Raw genomic sequence first — 15091 nt, forward strand, 5'->3', positions numbered from 1 at the left:
CTACACTCAGCGCTCAAAAAGAGAACTGAATTATTATGACATTTAACACAGAAAAATGATTATTTAACTTCATCATCATTATGGGGTAAGATGCTAGGTAGAAAGAAAGTAATGATATTATGCCATTCACAAAGATCTATTTACATAAACTAGAACTTTCTACTTTGACCTAAAAATACAGGAAAGAAGTCAACTCAGCAGAGCAGTGACTACATGCATAATATTGTCTTTGTATGTTTCAAGCAAGGCCAATTGTCTCATTGAGAAAATTGTATCTAATTATTAATTTTATATTTATTTTGGAATTTTTTAATATTATATTTAAATATTAATAAAGTTATTTGGTGTTGACTATGTTTTTTAATTGATCAGTGTACTAAGTCTGATAATTTCATGAAATTTTGTTTCAGTTTTGTACACATGCACATACACAATAATGAGTCATGATGTGAAATGTGTTTCTTATATAGATTACCATTAGAAAGCTTGAAAAACACTACTTTAAAACTTGAGCTAATTGAAATAAAATATTTTGCTTATTGAAATAATAGAAAAAAAAACTGAGGTATAACTCACATGTAACATTCTATTTATTTTCATTCACTAAAATAAATCCCAGTTATAGGTATACCTTTTGTATTGTCGAGTTTAGCAATGACTTTTTGCTCTGCAACATTCCAAATGATCACTAAATTATCGGTACTGCCACTTGCAAACAGATCAGGGTTATGTGGACACCAAGAGATAGCTGTGATTGTTTTTTTATGTTCAGACATAATTGAGTGAAGTTTGAATTCATTATAACGGTGATCCAACTAAAAAATATATAAATAAAACATGTCAGTGCTTCTTTCTATGTAATACACTTTCCATTAATAATCACATTATTTTTAAAAAGCTACATACATGAAAATCAGTACACCTAATAACAAGATATGAACATAATTCAAGCCTTGGTCTATTTTCAAGTGAATTCAAATGTATTCAATTAGCTGAAAGAAATCATTTTTCAAAAAAATAAAAGAGAATTGAAATTAAACATACCAATTTGAAAAAGAAGTAACAATAAATGTTGTACATTTAAATATGCATAATAATTCAGAGACTTATTTTCCATAGCTCTCTCTATTTATGAGGGAAAAACACCTGGTTCTTAAAATATTTTTTCTGCAAATTTTTAACTTATATTTGAGTCAAAAAAATGTAGGTTAAATAAGCCAGTTGCTCATTACTACATGGTATCATTTGGACCTGTTTTATGTTATTGTTTTTTGGAAGGGTCATTATGTTGTGTTTTTATACGTAAGTGGACAAAAGGAATAGCCTAGTTTTCCTATTTCCTTTGTAAATGTGCCATTAATTAGTGGATCAATTCATCTTTCTATCACTTTTAACATGTTTGAGATGTATACACTGTATATGTCATTTTGTTGAACCTGGTTTTTCCATTTAACACATAACCAACCTTTCACAGTTTTATATAAGAGTTTTTCAAATCATTATCATATTAACTATTAACTACACCAACCTTTCTTGAACCGTATACTTGCAGTAAAATCCTAACTGCTAACACGGCCTTCAACGCCCAGCATCATGAACCTCTGCTTTCGGGCCAGTCTCATTTGGTTTCATGCTCTTCCCTGGTCACTCCAACATCCTTGCTCCTCTAATACAGCAAAATCATTTCTGCTTTAGGGCTTATGCTTGCTGTTCCCTTGGCCTCGAATGCTCTCCTCACTGATTTGCTCATGGTTTTTCATTCTCCTGTTTGGGTCTCAGTTCAAAAACTCCACTTTAGAGAGGTGTTTTCTGACCACGGTAGCTAAATAAATTCATATTCCTCCCCAGAACCTGTCTCATGACTTTCACTATCTTTTTTTAAAACTGAGGTATAATTCACATATAACATTCTATTAGTTTCATGTGTACAACATAATAATTCAATATTTATACATATTGCAAAATAATCACCACAGTAAGTCTAGTTAACCCCCATCACCACACACAGTTGCAAATTTTTTTTGCGATACTTTTAAAATCAACTTTCTTAGCAACTTAAAATATACAATACAGTGTTGTTAATTATACTCACCATCCTGTACCTTACATCCCTATGATATATTTGGTTTATAGCTGGAAGTTTGTACATTTCGACCACCTTCACCAATTCTGCCCTCCCTCACTCCCCACCTCTGGCAGCCACCAATCTGTTCTCTGTATCTGTGAGTGTGGTGTTTTGTTTTGTGTTTCAGATTCCACAGAAGAGTGAGATCATTTGGTATTTGTTTTTCTCTATCTGACTTATTTCAGTTAGTAGAATTCCTTCAAGGTTCCTCCATGTTGTCACAAGTGGTAAAACTTCCTCCTTTCTTTATGGCTGAATAATATCCGTGTGTGTGTGTATGTGTGTGTGTGTGTGTGTGTGTGTACACATACCACATCTTCTTTATCCATTCATCACTGATGAACATGTAGGTTGCTTCCATGTCTTGGCTATTGTAAACAGTGCTGCAATGAACATGGAGGTGCATGTATCTTTTCAAGTTATTGTTTTGGTTTCCTTTGGATAAGTACCTAGAAGTGGAATTGCTGCATCATATAGTAGTTCTATTTTTAATTTTGGGGAAATTTTTCATACTGTTTTCCATAGTAGCTGCACCAATCTACATTCCCACCAACAGCGCACAAGGGTTCCTTTTTCTCCACATCCTCACCAACCCTTGTTATTGCTTGTCTCTTAAATAACAGCCATTCTAATAGGTGTGAGGTGATACCTCATTGTGGTTTTGATTTGCTTTCCCCTCATGATGAGTGAAGTTGAGTACCTTTTCACGTACCTGTTGGCCATCTGTATGCCTTCTTAGGAAAACTGTCTATTCAGGTCCTCTGAACATTTGGTTTTTTTCTGTTGAGTTGTATGAGTCCTTCACAGATTTTGGATATTAATCCCTTATCGTATATATGATTTGCAAATATTTTCTCCCATTCAGTAGGATGCCTTCTCATTTTGTTTCCTTTGCTGTGCAGAAACTACTTAGTCTGATGTACTCCTTCTTGTTGATTTTTGCTTTTGTTGCCTTTGCTTTTGGTGTCAATGATTATCTTATTATCTGTTTTACATCTTTATGGAACACATTTCTTCCTAAAGCTTGTATTTATTCATTTGTTTACTCATTTGTTTATTATCTCTCCCTGCCTCCATCCTTCCTAAGACTATGAATTCCGGGAGAAGAATTTGCCTGGTTTGTTCTAGTTGCATTCCTAGTGCCTAGGAATGCTTGGCCAATAGAAGAGATTCTGTTAATATTGTTGAAAGAATGAGCTGTTGTGCTACTGTTTAACATTTAAACAACTTTTAACTTTTGCTATCACAGAAAATGCTGTAGCAAATATCTCATATATAAAAATTTGACTAATGATCTAATTATTTCCTAAGGCGTTACCCTATATAACGCCTGTATTTTTTTTTACTACTTGAACTTCATCTATGCCTGAACAACTCTTGGAGAAAATACTATTAAAGATGACTCAGTACCAATGGAGCTTTCATCTGATTAGTGTTACAACTATAGTGACTTTAAGTTGGGCTGTTTAAAGGTATAAATGCATTTTCTGTACATTTAGGGATGCATAGGTTTGTAAGTTTTAAAGTATTCAGGGATTTAGGTTACCTATTGTAGATATTGTGAATGTGTCTAATGAATCTAATAGAAAAAAACTGCTATATAAGTTAGACAGGGCTTCCCTGGTGGCACAGTGGTTGAGAGTCCGCCTGCCAATGCAGGGGACACGGGTTCGTGCCCCGGTCTGGGAAGATCCCACATGCCGCAGAGCGGCTGGGCCCGTGAGCCATGGCCACTGAGCCTGCGCATCCGGAGCCTGTGCTCCGCAACGGGAGAGGCCACAGCAGTGAGAGGCCCGCATACCGCAAAAAAAAAATAATAATAATAATACGCAAACTTTCTTCATAGGTTTTTTAGATTAATACTTTTAGTTTAATCTTCCTAAATACTCAAGTCATAAAATGTCATCATTAAACAAGATATATGCAAACATAAAAAAAATTAAGTTTTGCCTTCATCCACTTTCTTACCTTCCTGACTCCTTAGAGGAATAGTTTTCCCTGCCTGATAAATTCTTCTTCTTTAGGAGGAAGTAAAAGACAAGACAATAGGGACCAAAGATTAAGGGAGAAATTTCTTAAGAGGAAGCTTAGCAACACACACAGGGTGGTAAAGAGGTAGGTGGCAAAATAAAAGGGGCATTTAGAAGGTTTGCTCCTGTCTTCTGGGGAACAGGAAGTGAAAACAAAATGTGAGTTATATTGAAATTGCATTTTGATTGCTAGATATTTCCTCAATCTTGAGAAATGGACTACGTAAAATCTTAGCATTGTAGAAACTTAATTGGTTTATAGATTAATGCTATTATTTCTTAAATTTTCAATAAACTACAACACTATTAGCAATTTAAAGGAATTTTTACTCCAGAATAAAGCAATAATTTTTTTTCACTCTTAACTGAAATGAGTTGGTATTTCAAGATAAAAAAAATTCAAGAAACATTTAATAAGTGGTTACTAAGTGCCAGAGAGTGTGCAGTAACTTGAGAATTCAAAGATGAGCAAGGCTCATTTTGGTCAATGGAAGCATGTAGAGATGCAATCCATTCCATAAGGTCCTTCACTAGAAAGAGGAAAAAGCAGAATGTAGAAAAGAGCTTATACATTTGAGCTGACATATGAAAGACGAGAAAACGTCTCTGAACAGGCAATGTGGGCAAACTGAAAAATTAGTGCAAGCACAGGCAAGATACAAAAGAGTCTGAGTAGTTTTGGAAAAGGCGATGATCTCAGTGTCTGGAGCACAAGGTGACAGGGAGACGGAGACAGGAAGATCATGAAAGGATGTCATATGATGAGGTTGGATGCTAATATTAAGGAATGAAGAGCGACTGAAGATTGGAAATTTTAGATCTGCATATTATAGGTGATTGATTACACTGAAGGATAAACTAGAGGGAGTCAAGATAGAGGCAAAGAGAATATTAAGAAACTATTATAATAGTTTAGGTGAGAAGGATATGAAGAAGGGAGTAAGAGGTAGAAAATACCAGAACCAGTCCTGGTGACCTAGGGTGTAGGACGTGAGTAGAAGAGGGAGTCAGTGATAACTCTCACATCTGTAGTTTAGACTAATGGCTAGTGGGTGACACTGAAATACTGGCTCCAGGTTTAAGAAGAAAAATTGGACTTGGATTTATGATGCTTATGGCACCTCTATATGAAAAAATTCAGAAGGCCCTTGGCTGTGTAGACTGGGAACTGATAAGAGATGTCTGGATGGAGCCAGCACATGAAAAAAGGTAGTGATAAAGGTGTTTATCCCAAGACTATCTCAAAATATGTTACACCTGCACTATTTTTAATAGAAGGCTCTCTAAAGGACTACTCACTTCTTCAACTGATAAGACAATTTTCTCGTATCACATGTTACTGAGCAAGGTTTGAAATAAATGGACAAATGAATGCCATTTATTGATATGGGAATATAGTTTAAAAGAATTAAGAACTACTTGTTCACTGTTCATAAAACAGGACCTTTAATTATGAAGAAATTCTTTTTGATGAATAGAATCAAAATAGGATAACTAAATCAATTAAGAATTTGCTAATAATTTAATATTATGATATGAGCATTTTCTAAAAGCTTGACTGGTAAAACTAACATAGTATAAATGGTAACAAAATATACAATAAAATACCAATATCAATAAAGTTATAGCATTAAGCTTTTCAAGTATTAATTAAATAGTAATTTTACCTGATAAAAGGAAAACTTGGAAAGAATCAGCATTCTTTTACCTGATAAATATAGATGGCCAGGGTAGCACAGTACGCAAACCTGTCTCCATTGGCAACGCACACATCTTTGTTCCACGGCTGACATCCAGCAGCCAGCAGTCCCACTTGTCTTACCTGGGACATGTTTGCCTTGAAAAACAAATTCAGAGGCATATCAGTCAATTCCATTCTTCAATAAACTTCCTCTTCTTTGTTTTACATCTCTTTTCTTCAATCCTTATCATCTTTACACCCGAAAAAATTTTCTACTATCAATCTCAGTGTATACTTTCAAAGAACAGGAGTTGAAATCTCCAAATGTCAACAAACATCAAGGCAGGTCATTTCAATTAAGGAAGCAAGAGATTATAAAATGAATGACAACTGACATTTGACCAAGGGTTGGTAATCCTACCAGGAGTGACAGGGACCAGAGTGAAATAGAAAGTGCATATCCTATCTAAAGGGTCTAGTACCACTGGAGAAGGTTACTCCATGTTGCCAGATTTCTGGAACTTCCCAAAGAAATGGAAATATCCAGATTTTGATGTAAACGTACCAATTTTTATACACTGGCAATTCCTTCAAGGCAGCAGATTCAAGTGTAAAACGCTGTGAGCCGATACAATATTGGGAGGATTGTGACCTCTGTCTCAGAACTTCACAGTCTTCACATTGACTCTATGTCCTCACAGAAACTATTCGAGGTACACGAGGCAGGAATACAAGCTGGGTTAACAGTAGTGGTCATTGTGAAGACAGGACAGAAGGAAGCTGGAAATCACAGAATAGAAATGGTTTATGTGGCAGGGCAGAGGATTTCAGAGTAAACGAGCCCAGAGTCAGTTGCGTTATAGCTCATTTACTTATAAAGCTACTTTCCTCTTTGTATCTTTTCTAGTTCATATTTCCACTTCCTGAAAAGATCTCCTCTTTTTTCCTCTTCTCTTTCTTCTCCAATTTCTATCTTCATCCCATTAAATTCCTTTATCTGGGTGGAACTAGTGATATATTTCCCCAAAAAAGTAAATAATTTGCAGTGAAAACTGGCATGATAAAAAAGCGGTGCTCCCAACCTCTCGGTGCTTTTACACGTATAAGAAACTGCTACAAATACCTGCTCTCTTCCTCCTCTAAAGACTCCTAGCAATCTGGATAAATTTTAAAAATACACTTTTTTTCAATTAGTAATGTTAGGATAATATTACTTCTCATTGAAAATATACATTATTTCAACCACATGTGAATTAAATAGGCTGTTATAGTTTATCCTTGGTATGCATGAGTACTATTAATGTTTGTGTGTAAACAAATTTTGAGTTTATATTTGGAAAAGAAACATAAGGGAAAGATATTTAAATATACAGGCAAAATGGAGTCATTTAATTTTCACTTTCTTCTAACTCTGCTTTACTTTTTAAAAAATTAATAATCTTTATTTTTAGAGCAGTTTGAGGTTTATAGCAAAACTGAGTAGAAATTACAGAGATTTTCACTCGCCCCCCAGTTCCCCAACACGCACAAGCTCCGCCACTATCAACATCCCTACCAGATGGTACATTTGTTATAATGATGAACCTACCCTGACACATCATTACCATCCAAAGTCCAGAGTTTCCACTAGGGTTCACTCTTGGTGTTGTACATTCTACGGGTTTTGACAAATGCATAACGACATGCATCACCACTGTAGCATCATACAAAGCAGTTTCACGTAACCATTGATCTTTTTACTGTCTCCATAGCTTTGCCTTTTCCAGAATATAGCTGGAAATCATACAGTATGGTGTTTTTTCCAGATCGGTTTCTTACACTTAGTAATATGTATTCAGTGTCTTTTCATGGCTTGGTAGCTCATTTCTTCTTAGCACTGAATAACAGTCCATTGTTTTGATGTACCGTGGTTTATTGACCCATTCACCTATTGAAGGACATGTGGTTGTTTGCAAGTTTGGGCAATTATGAATAAAGCCACTATAAACAACTGTATGCAGGTTTTTGTCTGGACATAACTTTTCAATTCATTTAGGTAAATAAGAAGGAGTGGAAAAGGAAGAGATTGCTGGATCCTGGTAAGGGTATGTTTATTCTGTAACAAACTATCAAACTGTCTTCCAAAGTGTCTGCCCCATTTTGCATTCCCACCGGCAATGAATGAGAGTTCCTGCTGCTGTACATCCTCACCATCCTTCGGTGTTGTCAGTGTTTTAGATGGGCCATTCGAATAGGCACGTAGTAGTAGATCTCACTGGTGTTTTAATTTGCAATTCCCTAATAACTTAAGATGTTGGACATCTTTCCATAGCTTACATGTCATCTTCTTCAGTGAGGTGTCTTTTCAAGTCTTTTTCCCTTTTATTTTTATTGAAGTATAGTTGATTTACAATGTTGTGTTAGTTTCAGATGTACAGAAAAGTGATTCATATATATATATGTATTATTTTTCAGATTCTTTTCCATTTTAGGCTATTACAGGATATTGACTATAGTTCCCTGTGCTATACAGTAGGTCCTTGGTTTTTTTTAATTGGGGTGTTTGTCTTTTCTTGTTGAATTTTAAGAGTTCTCCACATATTCTGGGTAACAGTTATTAGATGGTCTTTGGCAAATATTTTCTCCGAGTCTGTGGCTTGCCTTCTTTTTCTCTTGACACTGTCTTTCACAGAGGAGAATATTTTAATTTAATAAAGTTTAGCATTCAATTATTTACTTCATGGATCATGGCTTTGGTGTTGAATCTAAAAATTCATGGCCATACCCAAGGTCATCTAGGTTTCTCTTATGTTATCTTCTAGGAGTTTAATAGTTTTGTGTTTTACCTTTAGGGTCTAAAATCCATTTATGAAAGATGTAAGGTCTAGTCTAGATTAATTTTTTTGCATGTGGATGTCCAGTTCTAGCGCCATTTGTTGAAAAGACTAACTTTTCTCCATTGTATTGCCTTTGATCCTTTGTTGAAGATCAGTTGATTATATTTATGTGGGTGTATTTACGGGCTCTCTATTCTGTTACACTGATCTATTTGTCTATTCTTTTATCAATACTACACTGTCTTATTACTGTAGCTTCACAGTAAGCCTTGAAGTTGGGTAGTGTCAGGCCACTGACTTTGTTACTCTCATTCAACACTGTGTTAGCTGTTTTGGGTCTTTTGCCTTTCCATATAAACTTTAGAATCAGTTTGTCAATATCCAAAAAAAAAAAAATAACTTCCTGAGATTCTGGTTGGGATTTTATCACATCTATAGATCAGGTTTTAGCAATAAGTGACATCTTGACACTATTGATTCTTTCTATCCCTGAACATGGAATATCTCTCCATTTATTTAGTTCTTTGATATCTGTTGTCTGAGTTTCACTGTTTTTCTCATATTGATCTTATACATATTTTGTTAGATTTAAACCTCAGTATTTCATTTTTGGGGTGCTATTGTAAATGGTAATGTGTTTTAAATTTCAAATTACACTTGTTCATTGCTGGTACACAGGAAAGTGATAGACTTTTGTATATTAATCTTGTGTTCTAAAATCTTGCTAAAATCACTATATTGGTACCAGGAGGTTTTTTTCTACACAGACACTGAAGTCATCTGTGAACACAGACACTTTGATTTCTTCCATGCCAGTCTGTATACCTTTTATTTCCTTTTCTTGTCCAGTTACATTACTTAGGACTTCAGTACAGTGTTGGAAAGCAGTGGTGAGAGCAGACATTCCTGCCTTGTTCCTGATCTTAGCAGGAGAACTTCAAGTGTCTCACCATTAAGTATGATGTTAGTTACAGGGTTTTTGTTCTTTATCAAGATGAGGAATAAATATGTTCTTTGTCAAGTTGAGGAAGTTTCCCTCTATTCCTAGGTTGCTGAGAGTTTTCATCATGAAGGAGTATTGGATTTTGTCAAATGATTTTCAGCATCTGTTGATACATAGGTCTATTCAGGTCTAGATACACGTCTACACAGATTGTCTATTTATTCTTGTGTGAGTCAAAAAATAGGTCCGTTTCATCTAGGTTATCAAATTTGTGGGCATAGAATTATTGATAGTACTCCTTTATTATCCTTTTAATGTCCATAGGATCTGTAGTGATACCTCTCCTTTCACTACTAATATTAGTAATATATTTCTTCTTTTTTTTCTTCTTAAGTAGCCTGGTTAAAGGCTGATAAACTTTATTGATCTTTTCAAAGAAGCAGCTTTTAGTTTTGTTTTCTCTATTGATTTTCTATTTTCAATTTCATTAATTTCTGCTCTAATTTTTATTATTTCTTTTATTCTGCTTACTTTGAATTCAATTTGCTCTTCTTTTTCTAGTGTCCTAAGGCAGACTGGGTCTTTCCCTTCCCCCAGATAGGTTAGGTGCTGATATAATCTCTGCAGATCAGGCTCTGGTAAAATAGTTTCTCCTCATGGGCAGCCTTGTTAAGAAGAAGAGTGCTCTGACATATTTCAAAACAATTCTTTTTCCTCTCGCTTTGCCAGAAGCATGAAGGGATCTTTCTCTGATATTTACTGTGAAAACTTGGTAAAGGTCCTGGAGGTAAAACTCAGAAAAGCCTGGAGGCCTCCTTATTACTCCCTCCCCGCCACCTCCCCGGTTGTCCCGAGTTTTTAACTCTCGGACTTGATATATGAGCCTCCAGCAATTCATCAATTACAGTTCAGGTTTTCCATTCTGGCTCTGGTTCCCACAGAGGTTTCTGCTGGTGGGTTTCTGCTCTGGTGCACTGTGATTCTCTGTATCTGCCTGTCTGTCTCTCCAATATGGGGCAGCGGTTTGCCTTGTGACCTCACTTCTCTTATGAATCTAAGAAAAGTTGTTGATTTTTCAGTTTTCATTCTTTTGTTTTGTTTTAGGCCAGAGTGAAGACTTCTGAGCTCCTACATAACAAATTGGAAACTAAAAGTCCCTCTGCTAACTCTTTATTTATTGAAAACAAATAAATTACTTCTAAATCCATGCCAATACTTTTTATTTTATCAGTTTATCCTGATTTACTTCTTTTTAGTTTCTAACTTCAGATAATATAAACATTTCAATATTGTCATACAATTTGGTATGCCTTCGTACGTTCCTAAGCAGCTTTTATAAGTCTTATAGTCCAACAACTTAAATCCTTCATAATTCAGAGTTGAATAACTTGTCTAAACCAGCCATTAAAATAATAGACAGGATAAAACAAAATGGCAGCTTCTTTAAAAAATTAGGATTTTGAATGAGGTATTAAAAAATCATGCATCATTAAACATATGAATACTACTGCATCTATAATTCTGAATTATGTATTTAAACTGCTAGTATTTGAAACTTCTATATTATTTTTCTCAAAAGTATCATTTTATATATATATATATAATATTTTGTAGCCTTTATTAAGCGATATCTACAGTTACCGAGGAGATATAAAGAAATGTCCAGAAGTTTTTGATATCATTGTGGCCAGCATGAATGGTTACACAATTAGTGATTCTGCATTACTAAAAATAGAAAACGTTCAACCAAAGGTCCATTTCAAAATACATGTTTATATTTTAAATATTAATCCTACAAATATGTCACATATATAGGAAATCAAATATATTTTAACTGTATGTGACAGGTAGTTTTATATTTCAGGTAAATATTACATACCCTTTTATCTTTAGTTAAGAATATGTTTCATGGGGCTTCCCTGGTGGCGCAGTGGTTGAGAGTCCACCTGCTGATGCAGGGGACATGGGTTCGTGCCCCGGTCTGGGAGGATCCCACATGCCGCAGAGCGGCTGGGCCCGTGAGCCATGGCCCCTGAGCCTGCGCGTCCGGAGCCTGTGCTCTGCAGCGGGAGAGGCCACAGCAGTGAGAGGCTCGCGTACCACAAAAAAAAAAAAAAAAAAAAAAGAATATGTTTCATTCTTATGTGAACCACCTAAGAATTTCCATGTCCATTCTAAAGATTTGCTATTTCAGAAAACATCATCTTTTTGGCCCAGAAACAATATACACACTTTAAAGATAAACTACTAAACCTTGCAGTTCACTGAATAATGCAGATTTACAAAGGATTCAGGAAGAAAGTCTGAGCATTGTGTCACCTCACGTGCAACTGACAGTGTCAGTAGCCTGGCAACTACAGCCCTACAGAGATATTATTTTCATTTTTTTAACCTAAATTCTATTCTTGGTTTCAACCTTATATTATATGAAATACACACATTATAATTACACTGAAGTGTAAGAAATGTAAAAAAGCAAGTTATAAGAGTATATTTGCATTAGATTTGTATAACAATAAAGCTCACCTCTGAATATGCAAGATTATATGACATAAGCATGAAATTTAAATATAGCTAGAGTTACAATACTGCCAAAAATAAAATTATAAAACTAGGTTAAAATCAAGTTCATATACATGTGCTGTGTGTTGTAGAAATATATACATATGCCATAAATATTAATTATATCAAAGTATAAAGGCCACTTCAGTGATCTAAAGATAAAACTCATACTTGTATGTGATTTTTTTCAAACACTACATTTCTAAATTATAATTTTTAGCTCAAAAACCAACTTATCTTTTCCAGTAAGCATTAAAAATATAACTATGGAAAAATCTGGTATTCTGAATGCTGATTATATAGGGTATATGTGCACATATATATCATCTGAAAAATTTTAAGCTAGAATTTTAGAAGAAATTAAATAATCATGTTTCAATTTTCATTATTTAGAATAAGCTGTTTCATTGTCATCTAAGTCTGTATAAGAACTGATCAAAACTTGAGCCAAGAAAAGCTTAAACTCATGAAGAGGATATGGTAATTTTAGGGTTGGACTACATCTATATATGAGAAGAGTTATTCTTTTAATATGTCTCAGAACAAGGAATTCACTTATAAAGGCCATAGTTTATTAAAGGGCAGATTGGGGTTATGGTGGAGGGAAGGATTTTGAATCCTCATAATCTCCATGAGCTGCCTCAAAATCACTAAAAAGAGACACACAATTTTAGCAAAATGCATTTTCTTAAAATCAGTCACCCCCTCCCTCCAAATTAGATTGTCATCCCTTTCCTTTCCCATAGAGGAATATATGCACTACACTTGAAAAAAAAAAAGCCTTCTGTTTGAACATCAGAAATGCACTGTTATTACATTTTAAATGCACACACACAATATAAAAAAGGATGCTGGCATTATAGTGCGTGCATGCGTGTCTGTGTGTGTGTGTGTGCGTGCAGCACAACTTCAAATACTGCTATTAAACTCATAAGCTGAAATATTTCTATCATTATGGTTAAGGCTGGAATTCAGGATGGTGAGCTAGCCAGTAATTCTCAACCTCCCTTTTGAGGAATGCTTTAGGATCCATACCATGCGGGTTATTCTCCAGAGTTAGATATTTACTGGCTCCAGAGATGTTTACCTGCTTGTTTCACAGCGGAAAAAAAAAAGTATGAAGAAAAAAACCCAAGAGGCTTAAACTGTTGAGGATTTACAACTAAAAAGATAATCTAAAAGAAGTAAAATGCTGAGAAAATATCTTTGACTGATGTGATTAGAATAGTACCCTGAAGAAGTAAGGAGGAAGGAAGAAAAATTCAGTGCTGCATGTCTTTAGTGGTATATGCCCTCAAACAACAATGGGGAAAAAGCTGGTAAAACTACATAAAGATATTCTGGCTCTTTTGTTCCCTCATTAATGAAAAGAAAAATCCACAAATCTCCTTCATTTAAATAATTAAGAAATCCTTCATTTAAAAGGTGAACATAATCAAAGAGAAATCTTATGTTATTCTAAACTAAATCCATTTTGATAAGGTGCATTTAAAGATGGCAGTTTTCTGCTATCGCAGTAGAAATAGATCAGAATAGCTATGCTATGCAAAAGTTGCCATAGTAACAATGCAAATCCCTTTGAAGCATAATTAATTGCCTAAAAATTTACCAAATGGAACATGGCACTCTTCTTCAGAACAATTTTTCATTTTCTTTTACAATATTATTATAATACATGGTATTATCATACATATTTCTATCATAAAATTATGTAAAATTACTTTCTTGAAATTATTGCTATTTTCATACATTAATCTCATTAGAAAGAATCTTATTTTATCTTTAAAGCCTAAAGACAATCTGAACACGTTAAGAATTCATCTGAAATCAGGAAAGAAAAAAACACCTTTTCTTCAATAAATGACTATCCTTATATATTTTCTTACCTCTGCTTTTAAGTCTATCACATAAGTATCCTATTTACCCTCAGAATCCTTCAATGCAAAAATGTCCACAATATAAATGACACAGAAATACAGCTGCATGAGAAATAAAGCAGAAAAAAATCACAGAAAATTATAATTACAACGTAAATATATCTTACTCTTTGTAGTCCTTCATACCAATCATCTTGTTCAAACCAATGTGAAATGTAAGTCATCCAAGCCATAGAATGTTCCTACTTTAATCAAGGCAATTGGAAACCGGCTTCAGAATAGTCAGCACCTAAAGTAATAACAATGTGTTTCAACCAAATGGGTTTACCAAACTCTGCCCTATGAAATGTTGTTCAGTACAAGAAACTAGAAGTACATACACATTTCAGCTGTAACAGTTTTAATAATTTATAAATAACAGTGTCTGTAAAAATAATGCTAAAGCAGAAAATGTCAAATAAGAAATAAATCAAATGATAATTATGTTGTTGTACTAGAGAATGCTATGTCAAATATTTCATTAGCCCCTCACTTTTCATTGTTCTGGCATAGAAACACATGTATGACACATAAATATCACTGCAGCTAGTTGAGAACATCTTTATCTCACTCTAAAAATATACCAAATGGGACGTGGCACCCTTCAGAATTCCTCTTCTTCCTTATTCTCTAGAAATATTTTCAATAATATCTGCTTGAAGCCCCAGGTCAAAATAGTTGGGAATAGGCTTCCACAGGAAGCTCCAGGACTCGTACACTCTGGTGTTCAATTTGTTTCCATCTTGCTGACTTCCCTGAATCTGGACCACGGTTTCTGTCCTGCCCTTGGGTTCCCACAGAGCCCCTGGTTCCTGGCTAACTGCTCAGAATTTGCATCTCCTGCAGGGTCCCACACTCTGGACTGGTGGTCCTTCCTTGCTGTCTCTCTTGTCATTGCCTATACTATTCTGAGTTAGAGATCTGTGTCTGTGTCCTGCCTTATGCTTTTTTACCCCTCCCTGGACCTATATCTAGCGCCTACCCAGGGTATATCTAACTACCTTGCCACCATTTCAGT

General features: G+C 34.8%; 1 protein-coding gene across 2 annotated transcripts in view; it reads right to left on the reverse strand.

The window, feature by feature from the left end:
- The window catches only part of WDR17 (WD repeat domain 17), a 65967-nt gene extending 51700 nt beyond the window's left edge, over positions 1-14267 (reverse strand). For both annotated transcript variants that reach the window (XM_060085961.1, XM_060085962.1), the window contains exons 1-3: positions 14202-14267; positions 5864-5992; positions 632-815 (exon numbers count right to left, since the gene is read on the reverse strand). In XM_060085961.1, the coding sequence (XP_059941944.1) occupies positions 632-815; positions 5864-5992; positions 14202-14267 (379 nt within the window). The remainder of the gene's footprint in view (positions 1-631; positions 816-5863; positions 5993-14201) is intronic.
- Positions 14268-15091: the final 824 nt, after the last annotated feature.

Source organism: Mesoplodon densirostris, chromosome 20 (genome assembly GCF_025265405.1).
Source record: "Mesoplodon densirostris isolate mMesDen1 chromosome 20, mMesDen1 primary haplotype, whole genome shotgun sequence".
Taxonomy (NCBI): Eukaryota; Metazoa; Chordata; class Mammalia; order Artiodactyla; family Ziphiidae; genus Mesoplodon; species Mesoplodon densirostris.